This window comes from Eublepharis macularius, chromosome 4 (genome assembly GCF_028583425.1).
Source record: "Eublepharis macularius isolate TG4126 chromosome 4, MPM_Emac_v1.0, whole genome shotgun sequence".
In the NCBI taxonomy this organism is placed as follows: Eukaryota; Metazoa; Chordata; class Lepidosauria; order Squamata; family Eublepharidae; genus Eublepharis; species Eublepharis macularius.
Genome location: NC_072793.1, coordinates 47,252,621 through 47,273,031, shown reverse-complemented (window position 1 = coordinate 47,273,031; position 20,411 = coordinate 47,252,621). Strand labels below are relative to the sequence as shown.

At 45.2% G+C, this 20,411-nt stretch overlaps 1 protein-coding gene across 1 annotated transcript; it reads left to right on the top strand.

The window, feature by feature from the left end:
• The first annotated feature begins 691 nt into the window (after positions 1–691).
• On the top strand, positions 692–19,441 carry LOC129327229 (transitional endoplasmic reticulum ATPase-like). The gene is made up of 18 exons (XM_054975715.1): positions 692–853; positions 7,099–7,210; positions 7,636–7,808; positions 8,463–8,605; positions 8,966–9,096; positions 9,390–9,521; positions 9,868–9,970; positions 10,665–10,798; positions 11,656–11,791; positions 12,168–12,280; positions 13,005–13,169; positions 13,674–13,796; positions 15,584–15,796; positions 16,397–16,575; positions 16,925–17,054; positions 17,255–17,413; positions 17,661–17,812; positions 18,594–19,441. The coding sequence occupies exons 1-18, from the start codon at positions 834–836 to the stop codon at positions 18,697–18,699; spliced, it is 2,424 nt and encodes an 807-aa protein (XP_054831690.1). The 5' UTR covers positions 692–833; the 3' UTR covers positions 18,700–19,441.
• The last annotated feature ends 970 nt before the right edge of the window (positions 19,442–20,411 follow it).

Sequence of the window (20,411 nt, the reverse complement as noted above, 5' to 3'; positions counted from 1 at the left end):
AAAGCCCAATCACAACCTCAGGGGCGGAGCAAGCGAAGTGGCGTTGAGAGAACAGCGCCACCTGCTGGTTTTGTGAAGCTTACTACGGAAGAACTCTAACCAAAACAAGTCTGGTCTAGTGTCACGTGATATGCGTAAGGCGGGTCAACTACTAAACTGCTAGTGGAGAGGAGGGGGGGGAGTATACGCGTTTTCTTTTCTTGTACGTGTTGCAGCGTCGCAGTCTTTTTCAGAAAATACACACCGGGCAGCAGGGGGTCAGCTCTGGGGGAAATTAAAAGCGTGGAAATAGAACTGAGTTTGCAGCAAATCGGTTCACCACCAAATGCAGCATCTCCGCAAGCAGCCAGCCGGGACTAGGCAGTATAAATCATGCCCCGTAAACAGCGTTCTGTAATTCTGAGAGAACTGCCCGTAAACATTGTTGAGTGTTTATGATGAGTACTCTAGTTGTATGAGTCTGGTTACAGACCAGTTATGGTGCGTCAACGTTTCTCCATTAAGTGATCTTGAAGCTGCTTTAATCTGAAAGGGCGCCGCTGCAGTTTACATTTCTTGTCATGAATTCGTAAAGACCAAAGGCATCGAGCCAGAGCAGCGCTGGTGCATCAGCCATCTGCCTGAGAAAGTCCTGGCAGGACGGTGGGGAGGGCGGGCCGGGAGATAGGAAAGGAGGGGTGGCCCAAGCTGGGATGTTTTCCAACTGTTGTGAGCAGGCAGAAGCAGCGGAGCAGGGCAGCTGGGTAGTGTCCTCTCTGGCCCGGAGGGAAAGCAGGCAAGACCCAGCGCCAGAATAGCAAAGACGTCCCGGGAAGGGGCTCCGAGCTGCCAGCATGCCCGCCACGGGAGGAGAGTAAGTACTTTAGCAGAACGAGCGCTTCCCTCTCACTCCTGTTCGAAGGGGGATTTGGTGTCGGGGCGTTTGGAAACTCGAATTTTATCCCGCCTCCAAGCCTAGGAACAGCTGACGGGGAGGGTGGTCTGAGGAGGGGCGATTGGGGGCGAGCGGACAGAATACGCTGCCAAGGCCTGCGAGAAAGCTTGCAGGAAACTTTGGGCAAGCGCGGGTTTTGCATGCTTGGCATCTGACGTGAAGGGTGCGTTTGTGGCGTTGCTGCCTTTATCCTCAGCTTGGATGCGGAGGATTTCTTTCAGCATGGAGTGTGGATCTTTTCTCCTCTGGTATATGCAGAGGTGGTTGTTTTGGGAAACCAGGCCACAGGGCAGCTGATGTTTATATCGGACAATGATCGCACAACATGGGCATGGAGGACGGGGACGTTGCTAGGATATTTATAGATTCTGGAATCTGCTCTGGACACCAGACCTTTAAGAAACATGAGCTAGGGATTTGTGTTTCTCCTCCCTCCGAATCGTCTATGCAAAGAAAAAAATCAACAGGCCTGTGACACGAGTTTTCAGGAGTTTCACCACCGTTGTTAGATGCCTCATATAGTGGCAAAAATTATGCCACAATATGTTGCAAAAATATTAGCTACACTGTCTCTGCTAGGAAAATTATGACAACAGATTGAAAGGGGGGCTGTCAAATTGTTCTGTGGATAGTATTTAGAGACATAATTCTTGATGTTATTCTTTTGTTGCAGTAGATCTGGATATCTTCCAATTCAGTAGCACTATGGTTGCAAAGATAGGTACCACAGCACTGTTTTATTTTGTTGTGAGGATAGTGATTTTCCAAGCAGTCAACCCACCAATTCACAATTTCCTTTAGAAAAGAGCATGAGCCCAGTAGCACCTATAAGACTAACAAAATGTCTGGTAGGTACTTGAAGGTATTTGAAGCTTATGCCCTACCACAAATTCGTTAGTCTTATAGGTGCTATTGGACTCTTGCTGTTCTCTACTGCTTCAGACAGACTAACTCAGCTACCTGTCTTGAACAACTTTCTTTGTAACAGTAAGTTCTGATTTGTGGATGTGTAAATGTCAAAGATACTTCTAGGACAATGCCTGCAAGATAAGGAAGATATCAGACAAATCAGACAATAGTTCTCTGTGATCATTGTATCAACTGGTTTATTACCATCCCAATTATTTAAGGCAGGAGTCACCAAACTTTTTGACCCTGCAGATACCTTTGGAATTCTGACAAAATGGCTACCGTAGGAAGCAGAGCCAACCACAAAATGTCAGGGAGTAAAGTTACGTATAAAACTAATAGTAACTCTTCAACATTTCAGGTAGAAGCTCTGTTTAACAGGATGCCTTCTTAAATGAAAATATTGTTTTAAAATATTGTCCTGCATACACATAGTTTACCCTCAATCACACAATGAAAATCCTTGTGCTGTGGTGGCAGCTGCTGCCAAAACAACATTTTTAAAGATCTGCACACCCACTCAGATCTCCAGTGGCATGATGGACCAGACCCTCATCTGGCCACACCCACTTTCTAAAAACATTTGGTGGGTGATAGGAAAGGTGTTAGCGGGCACCATGGTGTCCCTGGGCACCACATTGGAGACCCCTAGTTTAAGGTATCAACATTTTCTGAGTCCTAAATCTGAATCTTTACTGTCTCAAGAACAGACAATTAGTTGAGACACCTTTGCAAAGTTTTTTACTGATAAAATGACATGAATAAGCTCTCATCTGAAGAACAGCTTTAATACAGGTGAGGTGGAGGACATGCTTAATACATTCCATGGTCCACTTATGGACCACTTTGACCCAGTTACAGTGTTGGATAATGATAAGATCCAGGCATTTATGAAGACCGCTGCTTGTGCATTACATCCTTGCCCATCATGGCTGCTAAAATCATATAAAGACCACATAAATGAGCCCTTGAGGTCTATAATAAATCAGTCACTAACTCAAGGCACCTCCCCATGTCACTCAAATAAGTGGTTATCCGCCCATTACTTTAAAAACCATCCCTAGACAAAAATGATGTGGCCAGTTATTGTCCAGTCTCTAAATTGCCCTTTCTAGGCAAAGTGATTGAGAGAGCAAACCAATTCCAGGTCATCTTGGAAAATTCTTGTGCTCTGGACTTTTTTCAGTCTGGTTTCAGGCCTGGCTATGGAACGGAGACTGTTCTGGTGGCTTTAGTAGATTACCTTGGTCTGAACGTAGACAAGGGCCGTGCTTCTTTATTGCTTCTCCTGGATCTATCTGCAGCCTTAGATACAGTAGAACATACCGTCTTGTTGAGGCATTTGGAGGCAGAAGTGGGTATCAGGGGATGTGTCTTCGACTTGTTCATTCCTCATGGAAGGGACTCAAAGGGTTGTTGTGGGAAACCTATTATCTTCAGTGTGAGGGTTATCTTGTGGAGTTCCACAGGGTGTAATCTTATCCCCCATTTTAACCTCTATGTAAAGCCATTGGAAAAAAAATTTGTAGCTATGGAACTGGATATCATCAATATGCAGATGCCACTCAGCTCTGTATCTCTCTATCCAAATCCGCCTGCTGCTCGCCTGCTGCTGTAGTAGAAGTCTTGAGTCATTGTCTGATAGCTGTGGTCATATGGTTGAAAGTAAACGAAACTCAACCCAGACAAGACAAACACGATGTTGGTTAAGAAGACAGAGATTCTGAAGGACATTGTACTCCCCACTTTTGATGGGGTTCAGCTGACCCTTGCAGATTCAGTTAAGAGCCTAGTGATTATACTGGATCAAGTATTTACTTAATTATTTTTATTAATGTCATTTATAGTCTGCCTTTCTCGCTGAAACTCAAGGCGTACTTAGTGTGAGATTAGTACAATCAATATCATTTCCATAAACAATGCCATAGGGTAAATAAATCCTAGTTTATAAAGACATAACTTTAGCAGGAATCCAATACAGAGTTGAAGAAATGCTGAAACAGAGCATAAGCAATTCTAGGACTTACATTAGACAACATATCCAGTAAGATCATACTTAAAGCCCAGGTAGCACATAGGAGCACATACTTAAAGCAACAGATGAGTCTATGGTCCCTAACTCATTAGTGAAGCATCTGAGACCCCCCCCTCCTTACAATACAGCCCTCCTCCTATCTGAGTATTGTTGCTAGAGAACCAAATTAATACCAAAAAAATGCCTTCTCCGAATTCAGTCTAGCCCAGAAGAAGACCTTCTACCCTGACACAGCCAATCTGGCCACCGGAATTCACACCAGGGTAGCATTGAGACCAGACTACTATAATGCACTTTACATAGGTCTCCCCTCAAAGTCAACTCGGAGACTGTAGCTCAGACAGATTGTTGCAGCTTGATTATTATCAGGAGCTAGGGGAGCGTGTATATTACTCCCATTCTGCAGTCACTCTATTGGCTACCTATCAGTTACTTGTTTTGGCTGTCACATACAAAGCCCTTCATAGCCTTAGCCCTTCATATCTGTGGGATTGCCTCTCTCCCTATGCTGTACCATGGCAACTTCATTCAGCTGAACAGAGCTTCTGCAGGTACCACCCTGCCAATGGACAAAATCAAGAACTGCCTGAACATGCACATTCTCTTTTGTCACCTCTGTCTTATGGAGTGGCCTGCCTGATGAGGTCAGGAAAGCTCTCACTCTTCTGGCTTTGCACAAACTACACAAAACTGAATTATTCAGCAGGGCTTTTTTACACAGATAGGAGGCTGTAAGGAAATGGTTCAGAGAGATGCACTCAGTGCAATCCTAAACGGCGTTACTCCATTGATTTCAGTGGGCTTAGACTGGAGTAACTCTGCTTAGGATTGCTCAGTAAACCACTTTGTAGCATGTACTGTTGCAAGTATGCTCCTACTGGGTAGTTTCCTCATTGTTTGTCATGTTAAATTGCTTATATTTGTTTCACCCATTGTTTCAACTCTGTACTAGATTTCTGCTTGTTTTCAAATTTCTGCAACCCACACCTTACTGTATTGTTAGCGAAGTGTCCCAGCCATTGAACATACTGTCTTCCGCTGTGCAGTCCACCTTGAGTCTCAGTGAGAAAAGTGAACTATAAATACTGTACAATAAAAAATAATTAGGGAGATGGAGGGCTCAGTTGCTTCCCCTGTTGTGTTTTAGAAGATATGTATTTATGTAAATAATTGTATGTAATTATTCCTGAGGGACATTTATTATGAAACATAAAAACAATCCGCCATAATAAATCTTGTTAAAATACTCTGCTTTTTGGAATTTATTCCTGAATATATCCAACTATGCTTTTTAAATCACTGTTAATCTAGCTTCTTGTCCCACTAAAACCTTAAAGAGTACCCCTACTCAGTAATACATCACACCAGGGCTTTTTTTCAGCTGGAACGCGGTGGAACGGAGTTCAGACACCTCTTGAAAATGGTCATATGGCTGGTGCCCCCGCCCCCTGATCTCCAGACAGAGAGGAGTTTAGATTGCCCTCCGAGCTCTCTCTCTCTCTCTCTCTCTCTCTCTCTCTCTCCCCCCCCTCACTCTCTCACTCTCTCTCACACACACACACGTGTGTCAGTGCCTGCCCTTACATACACTCCTTTTCAATTCTCAGATAATGTTGTGGTTTTATAGAAGGCCTTATCATAGACATAGAAAAACATTAGACGCTCAGCTTGAGCTATGAGTAAAAAAATGAAAGCGGTCATTGACTGTGTTGTTTTCCATATAGGGACAGTCTAGATTTGGTTCATCTGGCCATCAAGATCTATGCTATGGTTACCTCAAGGCTAGAATTTTATTGGGGGGGTCAGTGCCACTCCAATATGGCTTCTGGGGAGGCAGTACTAAACCCAGTACCTCGCAAAAGAATCACAGAAAGGGAATCAAAAGAAATGAAGGAAAGCCTGAGTGTGGAATGGAACCACATGTATTGATACTTACCAGTCCTCCTGACCCTGCAGTGGTTGTGGCTGCTATTGTAGGAATGGAAAACTCTTTTGAAGGCAGCCATTGACAAGCCCTGCCTTACAATGTCCCTGCCCACTTTCTGAAAAGCTCAGCAAGTGCTGGGAGAAGCACCAGCTGGCACTATGGCACTCTGGCCTGGGAGCCATGTTGGGGAACCCTGACTTACTTGGTTCAGTTCAGGGTTCTGGTTATCATCTACAAAGCCATTAATGACTTTGAACTCATCCCTTGCCAGACCTCCTGTCCTGCTAGACCCCACCATGACAAATTCATTCACCTGAGCAAAGCCTTCTGAAGGGGCCACCCTGAAAATGGGTAAAATTGGCAACTACTCATTAACACACACACACTCTGTGGTGATTCTCACCTATGGACCAGCCTGCCTGAGGAGGTCAGGAAGGCCTCCTCGCTTCCCTCACTTCACAGAATGTACAAAACAAATGTTCAGGAGGGTATTTTGGCAGAGGTATTAGAACAGTGGTATAATGGCACAGGTGGTCACTTCTATAAGGGATAGTGTTGTAGACTATTGTGATGTTTATTCTACATATTACCACCGGTTTTTACTGCATTGTCCACTACCTTTGTAACCTCCCTTCTTCAGTATAGTATGTAATGCCTTAGACAGTTTTTGTTGCCTTAGACAACTGTTTTGTTTGCACTGAATTAGAACACAGCAACCAGTACCATGAGTTAATAGGAAACTTATAAAAAACAAGTAACTGAATTCTGTTTCCACATGAAATGACAGTCAACTAGCTTAAATATCACCTATATGAATCATCCGCAAAATCCCCTTCCTATGAGGTATAAGTGTTGCCCACTGCTGGGAGAAAAAAAATATCCTGTCCTTTTAATAGTGGCTTAATCTTAAGTTATGTATCAGCTGATGTTATTTACCACCCTGCTGTGAAAGGCTTCACCTGCCCATTTCCACACATTAACCCTCTATTAAAAGGACAGGACATTTTTCTCCAGCCCTGCTGGCAACTCCTAGCTAAAAGAGGAAATCCTATACTTGGTCTTGCTTGGAATGGAAGCAGACCTTTTGTCCTCTACAAGAACCTTTTCCATCTTTGTTCCTCTTTTTAGTACTCAGATGCCCGTGCCCTTCTTTACAACCTAAACTCTCTCTTGGCCTATTTTTTCTTTCCTCTCCTTGGACAGGAGCACCAAGGCCTTCCCTAAACTTGGCCTTCAACATAGCATCCCTGTGTTTATGGATTTATGAAATGGCTCCTCCTTTCTTCCCTACAGCCCCAAAGGAGAGGACTATTCCACTGCTATCCTGCGCCAGAAGCATCGTCCGAACCGTCTCATTGTCGATGAAGCTGCCAATGAAGACAACAGTATTGTGTGCCTGTCTCAGGTAACTACAAACCCACTGCTATATCGTCCCTTCAGCCAGTGGCCCTAAGTGCACACTGTGCTCCTCTTTGTACAAACAAGCTAAGCATGGACTTTTCTACACAATTGCCCTTTGCTCCATAGGTAGGACTTTTGGTGTGATACGCATATAAGCACATGCTATGAACATATAAATATATCTTCACCAACAGGTATCGGAGACACTTCATATACTTGATTTACTCCAGGAATACAAATCCACATGCAAGAAGTTATAATGCTCACTTTCCATCACAAAAGATACAAATGGCACATATATGCCTCATAGCCATTTGTATCCTGCATGGATGGACACACAGAAGCCAGGCGCCATAAATAAAACATGCACAACAGCATCATTGCTAAGTGACGTTCTCTTACTTTAATTTGATTCCTGGTTCTCTGCAGGCCAAAATGGAGGAACTGCACTTGTTCCGTGGGGACACAGTGCTGCTGAAAGGAAAGAAACGTCGAGAGACAGTGTGTATCGTACTGACAGATGACTCTTGCCAGAGTGAGAAGATTCGCATGAACCGTGTAACCCGCAACAACCTGCGTGTGCGCCTTGGAGATGTGGTCAGGTGAGACTGGCCCAGATTAGAGAGCTAATGCACGTGCATGTGTATGTGCCATCAAGTCACAACCGACTTATGGTGACCCCAGCAAGAGGCTTTCAAGGCAAGTGAGAAGCAGAGGTGGTTTGCCATTATCTTCTTGGTGGCCACCCAAGAACTGACCCTGCTTAGCTTCCAAGATCTAATGAGATCAGGCTATACCATGCTGCCTTCTCCCCTAGAGAGCAAATGGGAGGGGCTCACTGGATTGATGGAGGGAACAAAGCATGTGCTATAGCAAGGAATATTGTCTGAAGGAGGAAGAGGCTGAATATACTATGTGGCAAGATCTCACAAAGAGAAGCTGTATTACAGAATGTGAGGATAAGTAGGGGGGTTTAGAGCTTTGGTAGCACCAGAAAACAGCCCTAGTTATTGGTATTTTCCATATGTAAAATCCAGTCATTTCTTTCAAATGTTTGTACCCTGCCATTTCCTCACAAGGGCCCAACACATCTGTTGCCTGTTAGCTGCTAAAGTAATAAGGAAGATGACAGTACTAGAACAAAGAAAAGGCCACTGCGTCAGTGCAAGAGGGGTGGCTGACCCAGTAGATGACTTGGCAGGTTGTCCCTGAGAGGTCCTATATAACAAAAGCTAACTGAGCCTTTCTCTGTCCAGTGTCCAGGCCTGTCCAGATGTTAAGTATGGAAAACGGATCCATGTACTACCAATTGATGACACCATTGAAGGCATGACAGGGAACCTCTTTGAAGTTTACCTCAAGCCCTACTTTCTGGAGGCTTATCGACCTGTGCACAAAGGTGTGGAGGGACAAGACTACTTTGCCAGTCTATGAGAGATGCCGTGAGGAAACACCTTAGTGGGGAGGAGATAGAATTGTGAGAGGGGTCTTTGGGACTAAAAAGGAGTTGCAGTGGAGACATAAATGGAGCACTCCTGTATCTGGAAGAGCAATTAGAAAAGAAAATTGTTTTCTCTTCCTTGTGTTGGTAGGGAGGAGGGTGCTTGACGGGCCCATGTGGTCTGTGCTTCCAGTTGCCTCTATATTGGCTGAGGCAACTGTTCTATGTTAACAATCTTCTTTATTTCATTATTATATTCAGATAATAATGGATTTCTACTTCTAAAACTAACAATGTGCTCCCCATTGATCTTCTTAGGTGACATTTTTCTGGTGCGAGGTGGAATGAGGGCTGTGGAGTTTAAGGTTGTTGAGGTGGATCCCACTCCACACTGCATCGTGGCTCCTGACACCATTATCCACTGTGAGGGAGAGCCCATCAAACGAGAGGTGTGCATAGGACAGACCAATTTCAGGGATGGTTGAGCTTGTCGCTGGATTTTGTGTAGTTGCTTTCCACTGGAACACTTATTTCCTGGTCTAGGTTGTGCAGATTTTTGAGAATGGGATTTGTTGTACAAGACTACCCCACACATAAATATCTCTGGAGGAAAGGGGATTAAAAGGGAAAGCTGAACATGTTCAGAAAGCTGAGAGGTATAGTGTAGACTGTGTCTGGAAAGGGGAGGGCTTATTATTGAGATAATGCAATAGGCTTCCCATTCACCCCTTTGTTCTTGCAGGATGAAGAGGAGAGCCTCAATGATGTTGGCTATGATGATATTGGAGGCTGTCGTAAACAACTGGCTCAGATTAAGGAGATGGTGGAGCTCCCATTGAGACACCCGGCACTCTTCAAAGCTATCGGTGTGAAGGTACAATGAGGGGAAGAGGAAGGGTCAGGCACAAAGTCTCCAGATTCATTGCAACCCCTTATTTATAGAATGTTTTAAATATTTCACTGTAGGTAGCATTGTCCTTCCCTCTACCCTTCATGTATATCTTGAAGCCGGACTGTAATCTGGGCTTCCATTCCTGAAATAACAAGATGGCTTCTGCTCTCCCAGACTGGAGGTTTCCTTGGCTTGCCTTCTTGCTTAATTCTTTGGCCCCGGTTTCTTTCTTAAACCATTGCCTTCTGAAGGACATTGCTTATTGTGGGTTGAGCCACATACCATGACTTCTCTTATACAATGACTGCTGCATCTCTTTCTCTCTTAGCCTCCACGAGGGATTCTCCTTTATGGTCCTCCTGGTACTGGGAAAACACTTGTGGCCCGGGCTGTTGCAAATGAAACTGGCGCCTTTTTCTTTCTTATCAATGGTGAGAGAAGTGATATAGAGGGAGAAAGGCATGGGGAGGGGAAGGGGCCGTGGCTCAGTGGGAGAGCATCTTCTTGGCATGCAGAAAGGCTCGGGTTCAATGACCAGTGTCTCCATTAAAAGGAACAAATGGTAGGTGCTGTGAATGACGTCTTCTCGAGACTCTGGAGAGCTGCTACCAGCTAAACCATACAGAGTAGACTTTGATAGACAATGGTCTGAAGTCAGTGAGTGCCAAAGTGCCACCGGTGGCTCGTGATGGCACATCGCCCCTTAATAATAATGATATTCTATTTATATACCGCCCTTCAGGACAACTTAGTGCTGCTCAGAGCTGTTTACAAAGTGTGTTGTTATTATCCTTACAACAATTACCCTGTGAGGTGAGTGGGGCTGAGAGAGCTCTAGAGAGCTGTGACTGAGCCAAGGTCACCCAGCTGGCTTCAAGCAGGGGAGGGGGAAATCAAACCCAGCTCTCCAGATTAGAGTCCTGCCACTCTTAACCACAACACTAAACTGGCTCTCTTGGAGCTTACAGTTTCTAAGCTGCGACTGTAGTAGGCATAGCAGGGCTGGCTTCATATCTTAGTAATCTGCAACTTGTATACTTTCCTGGTGACTCTTTAGGGATCTTCTTCATCTACTATGAAAATGATCCTGGCTGCTCTTGTTTACTGTCGTTTGCTCTTTCCCAGGCCCAGAAATTATGAGCAAATTAGCTGGGGAGTCAGAGAGCAACTTGCGCAAAGCATTCGAGGAAGCTGAGAAGAACGCTCCAGCCATCATTTTTATTGATGAGCTGGATGCCATTGCTCCTAAGAGGGAGAAGGTAAGGGCTGGCATCCCTGGAAGCAGAATGGAAACGTAGAGAAGCTTTTGCAGCGGCTTTCCTGCACTGGATAATGAATCCCCATATGGATAAATCAAAACCTCCTTATATAAAAAGAGCTATCCCAGGGAAGTTCTCAGCATTAAGTGAAAGACATATCAATAAAGCTCCTTCTGTTTTGTCCATAGAGGAACATTCTGGCCACAAATAAGCCAGCTTTTTGGGTTTTGTCCTGGCTATTGTATTTGGAAAATGTAGACATGTGCTCTCCTCTGGGGCTATTAATACCAATTTAACATTAAGCTGGACAGCATAAAAAGGAAGTGGAAATAGCAGACTGGAGTGAATCCTTATCTGGGAGATGTTTAGTGCTGTGGTGGAATGAAAATCTTTCTGGTTTTGCATCAGGCAAAGATTCTCCCAGCCTGACACTAGCAAGTTCTGTGCTGTAGAAGCTCAGGTCCATTCCCATCATAAACTTCCTGAACCTGGCATTTAAAAAGGAAACTGACCAGATACTTTTAGCCCTTACTGGCTTCGTGCTCTGGGTGGAGAAGAGGGTATCAGCCACAGGTCTTTCAGTCTTGTCCAGTCCTTGGTTTTAGGGGGCAATAATGATGCTGAGCCCCTGCAACATCTCATCCCATTTTCCTACATCAGTCCAGAGATAGGAGATTTCGTGCTACAAGGAACAGATCCCCAATACTCTTCTCATGCATCTCCCAATCTTAGAGGATGCTGCTGTGCTCACAATTTTAGCATCAGTATGGACTGTTAGCTTTTCTCAAAGGGGCATGCGGAGGGGGGGTGTCACTGGTGATATGAGACTTCATCCCCCCTTTCTACTCCCATTTCAGACACATGGGGAAGTGGAGCGCCGCATTGTTTCTCAGCTCCTCACTCTCATGGATGGCCTGAAGCAGCGCTCACACGTGATAGTCATGGCTGCCACCAATCGACCCAACAGTATCGATCCTGCCCTGCGTCGGTTCGGTAGGAAAATGTTCCATGTTCTCATCTACCTAACCCATACACTGTTCTTCCTTGGTCATGTGCCTAGGAAAAAATCAGGGTCCCATTGCCACAGGTTGCTTGTAAGACACAAACTGAAGGAAATCATCCAATTTTCTTAATTTCATCCTGTATCCTGCTTTTCAGCCTTAAGGAGGTGATAGTTCTGAATTACTGTCTTCCTTCCTAACCTCCCCATCCAATTACCACCCATACATGCATTGTGACTTGCTGGCTCCTTTCTCCTCTAATTCTTTGGCTCCTCACCTATAAGGCATGGTCTTTGTGTGAACAGAATCACAAAGACACAGCTGGCAATTTGGTTCTTGTGGGATAATTGCTGTTCTTTAATCCACAGGGCGTTTTGACCGAGAAATTGACATTGGGATCCCAGATTCGGTGGGAAGGTTGGAAATTTTGCAGATTCACACCAAGAACATGAAACTGGCTGATGATGTGGATCTGGAAAGGGTAAAGGATCAGGACTGGAGCTGTGTGGGGAGGAGGAGTGGATTCAAGGGATAATCAAATATGTATGTATTGTTTGAAGTTTAGTAATAGCAAATTCACACATGGCTTGTTTATCAGTACTGCAGGCATAACCAGCAGGAACTAACGTGCCAATAGATGGAACTTCCATATCCTTTCAAGTACAATGCTTTTCAAGGATGTTGGTTCCCACATTCATCATATTGAGAAATCATATTATGTATATACAGGTAGAAACCAGCCTCAAGTATTAAATGGGGTTAATAGCCACACCCCTTCTTGCAAAGGCATTAATGAAAATATGTGAAAGAAACTATAGAGAATCTTTGGTTCTACAAAAACGGGTGCTCAGGAGAACTAGAGAGTCTTCAGTGTGCATTCAGGATTGTGTGTGCTTGTTGGGGCATCCATAGCCTCATTCAGACACTGGGGATGAAGAAAAGATGGACAAATCCAGTATGTGTAGGATGATGTCCACCTGTCTACTTTGCAGAGTGTTCTTCATTGCCTGTGGTTAACTAAAGTGTGTCTTGCTTAGAGTGACTGATTGTGATTCCATCTTGTGACACTTGGCTCTCTGAGCCCTGGCACTGATCCATTGTTCCTAGAACATGTTTCAGGGATCTGGTCCCTTCCCCTTAAGAAATCGTCTAAAGATCACTGACACAGACTGGCTCCCATCAACACAAAGTATCTGTGGCTGCAGGTTGCCAATGAGACACATGGGCATGTGGGTGCTGATTTGGCAGCGTTGTGCTCTGAGGCAGCACTCCAGGCGATCCGGAAGAAGATGAACGTCATCGACCTGGAAGACGACACTATTGATGCTGACATCCTTAACTCCATGGCTGTCACCATGGATGACTTCCAGGTAGGCCAGTGAACGGAATGCTAAGATAGAATGGTTTGTCCCTAGTAACTTGTGTCTTTTACTTATGGACAGTGTTCTCAAAATATGATTAGAGTGGCAATCCCAAAAACTGCAGTTCACTCCTTAAAAGACATCTCCAGTTTTTTTAGTTCTAATTCATGATTTCGAATAGTCATATTTGACAGTCTCCTTACAACTGGGTCAGAAAATCTCTCCCAAGTTAAGTGTCACTTCCTGTCTTGTATGTTTTTCATATGAATTAAAAACGTTGACCAGTCCTGTCCTTCTTGTAAATATATTCCTCAGGCCTGTTTAGCGACCTGTAGCTTCCTTTGTATTGGCACCTTTTCTGTCTTATGCCAGTGGTGTGTTCTGCTTTTCTTGTGGACAATTTACTGGGAAATTGAATCCAGGCAAGCGATGATGTCTGTCAGGTGGGCATTAATTTCAGCACTTTCTGCTTCCATGTCAGGCACATGACACCTCTGTTTTCCTTCTTTGCAGTGGGCTCTTGGCCAGAGTAACCCCTCGGCACTACGTGAGACTGTAGTGGAAGTGCCACAAGTCTCCTGGGATGATATTGGGGGTCTTCAGGAAGTCAAACGTGAGCTGCAGGAACTGGTGCAGGTCAGTAGGATCATGGTGTGGTTCAAACTTGCTGAAATTCTAATAGAAGTAGCAGTAGAAATCTACATTTCATCTAGATTGCTAGACATTGTTCAATGTCGGTGTGAATTGCATTGAAAAGGTTTTTTGGTTGTTTTTTCAAATTGCTAAGAGTTCTTCTGTCATAATGTTACCAGTTTTTGTTGGAAACACAGAGTGCTGCCAAACTTAGTTTTAAATATAAGTGAGAAAAATGCAATTTAACGGTTCTGAATGAGAAAAGATACTTAATTCGAGATCACGTAGCGACAAAGATAAACAGAATGGTAGGTACCAAGCTACCAATGGATCCTAAAGTCAGGGCTTGTTAATCATTATGTCTAGAAATAACAAAATCATTAACAAGCCCTGACAGAATGACTTTAGGATCCATTGGTAGTTTGGCAAAAAGTGTTCAGATCTACAGTCAGCTTCAAAATGGGCAGAATGATTTGGCAATGATTATTGCCAAAATGGGCAGAATGTAGAAAGTCAACCTATTAAAATATGAGTTAATAAGATTCAGCAAACCGCCAAACTTTCAGCTGAAACTGTTAGGTGATGGTAGACAACAAGAAGCAAACTTTGAAGTTAATTGGAATCCACTTCTTGAATCCTCCCCCCATCCCCACTTCTGCCGCTCCAAGAAACATGCAGCCCTTCCTTGGAAAGTTAGACCAGAAAGGCAGTCCTAGCAAGAGTCAAACCTGCAGCCCCTGGCACTCAGCCCTCCGAGTCTCATAAAGGCAGCTCCTCAGAGGCAAGCAGGGGCAGGTTCTGCAACGAATGATGAGAATGCCCATTGGAAAATGGGAGGGGCTTGAAGGCCCATTGGATATGATGGGAGCCAGGGGTCATTTCATAGAAAAAGAGCTGGAGGAACTCATTAGCATAACTTATTAGCATGACCCATTTGCATATACCACACCCCTTGACATCGCCAGAAGTGTGTCATTAGCATAACTGATTTGCATATGCCACACCCCCTGACATCACCTGTCCTGGTTGTTTTGGACCCAATCCTGACCATTCAGGGCCGAAATTGTGCACAAAATGGCAAAAAGGGGCTGAAAATGGCTGAAAAGGGGCCCAAAATGGTCAGGATCAGGCTGCTGCTGAGTGGGAGAGTGATCCACCACCCATCACAGGCCTGATCCGGGCCGTTTCTGCCCCAATTCAGGCCGAAACGGGCCCAAAATGGCCGAGAGTCAGGTGGGTGGGGCCACCTGACATGTGACTTCTTTGTGTTCCTGTGTTCCTGTGCGTTCCCCCTCAAAATGAGCCCTGATGGGAGCTATGAATGCCCATCAACTCACAGCGACTCCATTGAAATACATCACTGCATCAAAAAGATGCACGGGGAATGCGGGGTGGACCACAAGAGCTGTTCTCTGGTGCTAGGATGACAGCCCCCAGAGTGGAATGACGGCCTCCGGAACTAGAGATACTGTTCCAGGGGCCCTCATCCCATCCCCAGTGTAAGATTCCTGAAGTCCATCCCTGTCTCCACAAACAGCATATCTCTAAAATACAGGAAACAATGTACGTGAAACTATTCATATATTTAACACTGATACTCACTGTACTAACAAAGTTCAGCGCACTGCTGTTGTAGAGGGTGGAAGAATAAGGATGGGGGAAAAGTGACACAGGATAAAAACATGCTATCCCCGAGAAGAAAGAAAAGAGGCAATGTGGTATTTCAGGTGTTGCCACTGCATGGATAGAGGAATGGTACCAGCTCCTTTACCTTTTGATCCTTCTTACAGTTCCCAGTGGAGTATCCTGACAAGTTCCTGAAGTTTGGGATGACGCCATCAAGAGGTGTTCTCTTCTACGGACCGCCTGGCTGTGGCAAGACCCTGCTGGCCAAGGCCATTGCCAATGAGTGCCAAGCCAACTTTGTCTCCATCAAGGGTCCTGAGCTGCTCACTATGTGGTTTGGAGAAAGTGAGGCTAACGTCCGTGATGTTTTTGACAAGGTACAAAGTAAGAATTGCCATGGTGGCTGTTGAAGTGGGCAGGAGATGGAATGTCCAAGCTTCTTGGCTTTAGCCCATGTGAAAACCCAAAAGATGAAGGTGGCTATAATGAGCCATCGGACTCTCCTGAGACTCAAGAAGTTAGGGCACTTATTCCAGAGCATTGCATTAAGAGAAGTCACATAAAATTTTATTTAAAAAAATAAAATAATTTTTTTAAAAAAAGAGAGAGAGAGAGAAGTCACTGGTAGAATATTGTGTTTTGTAAGTCACAATTTGGCATAGGCATTGCTGCTTATTGTTTCAGTACTCTGGTCATGTTGGCAGCCTGATGGTATGTCAAATTGGCTCCTCTAACTCATTGGTTCAGAAACACACCCTTTGGAAACCACTGAGTTAGGAGCATCTAGCGCTTCCTTGCCATTGAGCAAGGGTGGGGGCAACAGAGCCATTATGGGAAGGATGAGGTCTTGCAAATAAGGGTAGGTAGTTGTTGCATTCACTGAAAGAATGCACTGCATTGGAATGCCCTTGATACTTCCCTGGGTAGAGCCATCTGGCTTGGTTCCTTGGCTCACACTGGTATTTTCTGTTCTCCAGGCCCGGCAGGCAGCTCCCTGTATCCTGTTTTTTGATGAACTGGACTCTATTGCGAAGGCACGGGGTGGTGGAGCTGGGGATGGCGGAGGTGCGGCTGACCGTGTTATCAATCAGATCCTCACTGAGATGGATGGCATGACCAACAAGAAGACAGTTTTCATTATTGGTGCCACCAATAGGTGAGGCCTCCAAAGCAGAAGGATGGTGGGGACTGTGGGCAAGTTATGTGTAAGGAGTATGTTTGAGGCTCCTCTCAAACTGTGCTGTTCTGGTGATTTATGACTTATTTGTCCCAGTGCCAGCTCAGCCACATGACCACTAGACTCATTCATGAGATGGGTCTGTAACTAGGTCTCCTTGAGAAAGACCTGGATCAGGACCAGTTCTCTAGTGATGAGTGTTTAGAATTGGATACCTGAGCTGGATTTCCCATTCTGTGCTGCTCCTGAGCTGAGACATCAAGTGCTAGTCCCAGGGTGTAGCAGCCCACGAGCCTTGAGATCATTTTCCTATTTCTTTGACATCCAGACCAGACATCATTGACCCAGCCATTCTACGTCCAGGGCGTTTGGACCAGCTCATTTACATCCCATTGCCTGATGAGAAGTCTCGTGTGGCTATCCTCCAAGCCAATCTGCGTAAATCACCTGTTGCCAAGGTTAGCAAAGGTGGGGTTGAAAATAGAGGAGGGGAGTTTCAGTATTGTGGGAAGTAGATGCTACAAGCAGGTACTGGATTCCAAGTTCCATGCTGTCTTTTAATGGAGGAACATCTCTGACAGAAAACGTGAGTGTTTTGGAGGGAACATTTCTCTGTGCTGTCAAGGCCCTTCCCATAGTATGTGTTTTCCTCTGACAGGATGTGGACTTGAATTATCTGGCTAAAATCACACACGGCTTCTCGGGTGCAGACCTCACTGAAATCTGCCAACGTGCCTGCAAGCTTGCCATCCGTGAGGCTATTGAGATGGAGATCAAGACAGAACGGGAACGCCAGCGTCACAAATACGCTGCCATGGTATGTGGCGCTGCCATGGTATGTGGACAGGACTCTCCCACTTCCCAACCCAGCCTGGAAAAATTCCTCCTCATAGTCTTAAACCTTATTCTTGCCCTTATTAACATACCGTGCATTCTCATCCAGAAACTTTGCGGCTCCTACCCATCTTGAGGGGTCACATTATCTTCCACTACATTAACCTAGTGAGGTAATGATTTTAATAAAGACACATGCCGAGAGTGTTTTTTTCTGCCCATATTTACAGGATGATGATTATGATCCTGTGCCAGAGATCCGCCGTGATCATTTTGAGGAAGCGATGCGCTTTGCACGCCGCTCAGTCAGTGATAATGACATACGCAAGTATGAGATGTTTGCCCAGACATTACAGCAAAGCCGAGGCTTCGGTAACTTCAGGTACTAGCTTAAAGAACTTTGTTCTTCCTTTCCCAACAAAGTTAGATTTTTTCCCATGGCTTATCCATGCTCTCAGCTTGGGGGACAATATATGGGATACTTGGCATGACTGTCATTTATGGAGAGAGGCTGTAAGGAACCACTGCCACCCATTATTCTTGCCTCACTGCGTACACCAGGAAATGGAAGGCTGGGAACAACATCCTTATCAAAGGGCTTATGGCTGGATAACTAAAGTAACTAAAACCTGGACTTTGCCCTCAAATAATGTTGGAACTTTGCCCTCACTTTGACTCCCTTAAGGATTCCTGAGGATAGCATACCAAGACTTGCCTACCTAAGCAAACATGGCGTACTCTCATTTATTACATTTGTGCTCCAGTAATGTCTTCAAGGCAGCTTACATGATACAATTACATGTACAGAATATATTAAAATAAAACATAAAAACAGTAAAATGAAACAACCACACAGATGAAATTAACAAAACAGCATTACTGCAATCCAGTTACGGGGACCTAGGGGCAAACTTGCATCATTTGTGGATTGGGAACTGTGGGCATAAATCAGCTGTTCATTCAGAACATGCACCCGAGTAAGAATGAAGTCTGCGATGCATTACTTGGACTGGGCAGTGCTTTCGAATGTCCATTCTCATAAAACAGCTCAACTGCCAACACTTTGTGTAGGGATGACTGCCCCAGGGCTGGGGCTTATATTCATAAGGCAGAATAAATTCCTTTCCTCTAAGGTAAACCCACCTCACTCTCTTTCTCCATAGGTTCCCAGCAGGAAACCAGAACAGTGGTGGGACAGGCAGCAGTGGAAGCAACAGCGGCCAAGGGAGCCTTTTCCAGGAAGAGGGGGATGACGATCTCTACAACTGATTGCCTGGGGCATGCCTTCTTCTGCTGGAACTGTTGGCTCCATCTGCTTATTGTTACTGTCTCTTTCATGTGAGGTCTGGTGTGCAAGGCCCAGCATTCTGCTCTCTTTCACCCTTGTCTGCAAAAATCCGGCAACAAGCAACTCACAGCTAATTTTAATACATGAGGCCAGGTGCCTCCTCCAAGTATTTTGAGGGGCTCGGCTATGCCCATGAATCTCGTGGCTTGTCCTGCCCTTGTGCCTGCCGGATGTTCAGTCGGGGTACCTCTGACTTTCATTTGGGGGATCTAATACCCGAGAAGCTGAAGAGCCCTGCTGGATCAGACCAAAGGCCCATCTAGTCCAGCATCCTGCATATTCAACAACCGCGGCAACTAGCCCGATGCCTCTCAAAGCAGGATGTGAAGCTGTCGTTCATCCCTTTGTATGAAACAGTCCCACACTAGTGCTGGTTCCTTTTCGGACACACATTGATGGCTCCTTCTTTAGAACCCAGGCCGCTGGAGGCTCCGCAGTCTCCCGCCATTGCTTGCTTGCCAGCGCTGCCTGCTTGCACAGGCCCTGCCTGCCTTACAGCAAAGGCAGCCTTTGGAGCCTTGTTATTCATGAGGCCATTGAACTCCAGTTTGTATCATCAGGTGCCAGAGGTGTCTGGGTATCCAGTAAACTGGAGGTGCATGCCCCTGATCCTGGGAGAAGCTCTGTAAAGGGTGTCAGACAATAAAGGCTTGTGTTGTGGTGTCTGCGTGGGTTAATTCTGAGGAGGCTCCCTGGAACGAGCACAGGAGAGGGATTCTACTTCAGATCTAGTCCTAACGTAACTGGGCAGGTCTAGGTCTATCTTCCCCACTAGTGGGCATCAGTTTTCCTCCATTCTGGGATAATCCTAAAATTTCCCTGCTGTTGTCTGACCCAGTTTGCCAACTCACAACCTAGTTCTTGGCTCTTAGTAGGGCTGCCAGACAACGCTCCCAGCGGGCACGCTGGAATTTAGTCAGTGACATAAAGGCAATAAATTGTGTAAGGCAAGAATGCTCTGCAAAGATCCTTTATTGTTACAGAGCGTCCTGCGCCGGTTAACGGCTCATACAGTCCTGGTACTGGGCATGCAACAGCCACACCATCTCGCAGACCCTACAAAATATCTTCTCTGGGCTTTTTCCCTTGACCCCTTTCCAAGAAAAACTGTGCAAGCCTCAGAAGCCAATCTACATCATCCCACAGTATGGGATATGACTGCACCCCATTTACAGTCTATTGGCCAGAGCCCCTTCCTATTATACCACCAATTACAGTACCCTCAACAGCTTCAAACCTAATGGAAATTCATTCCAGTCCAGATACCCTTTCCGCTGTGGACCTTTCTGGTACCCATAAATGTTCTTTCTATCTATGAAAAAATGATGCTGTTAAAAGTCCTGAAATTGCTCGGTTCTGGAAAAGAGTTTCTCCTGTTCCATTGAGTTTGAGAAACTGTGTGCCAGTGCTTTGAAGATCACATTTCCAGCATCACCCCCTAGACTATCCAGCAGGGCTTCCCTGGATAACTCAAGTTTACACTTAGACACATAGTGTATTGAGACATCATAAAGAAAGGCTCCCTTCTCCCCTCATGCACCTCACCAAAACTGAAGAAGGAAATCATCAGCTAACTCTGTTTGTCTGGATATCTGAAAGCAAGTGCCTCAACAAACTCAGGATTGTTTCTTCT

Coding starts and splice junctions, on each gene's coding strand:
- LOC129327229 (XM_054975715.1), top strand. CDS start 834: ATGCCCGCCACGGGAGGAGA. Junction 10,799..11,655: donor TTGCTCCTAAGAGGGAGAAG/GTAAGGGCTGGC, acceptor CTCCCATTTCAG/ACACATGGGGAAGTGGAGCG. Junction 15,797..16,396: donor TCCGTGATGTTTTTGACAAG/GTACAAAGTAAG, acceptor TCTGTTCTCCAG/GCCCGGCAGGCAGCTCCCTG.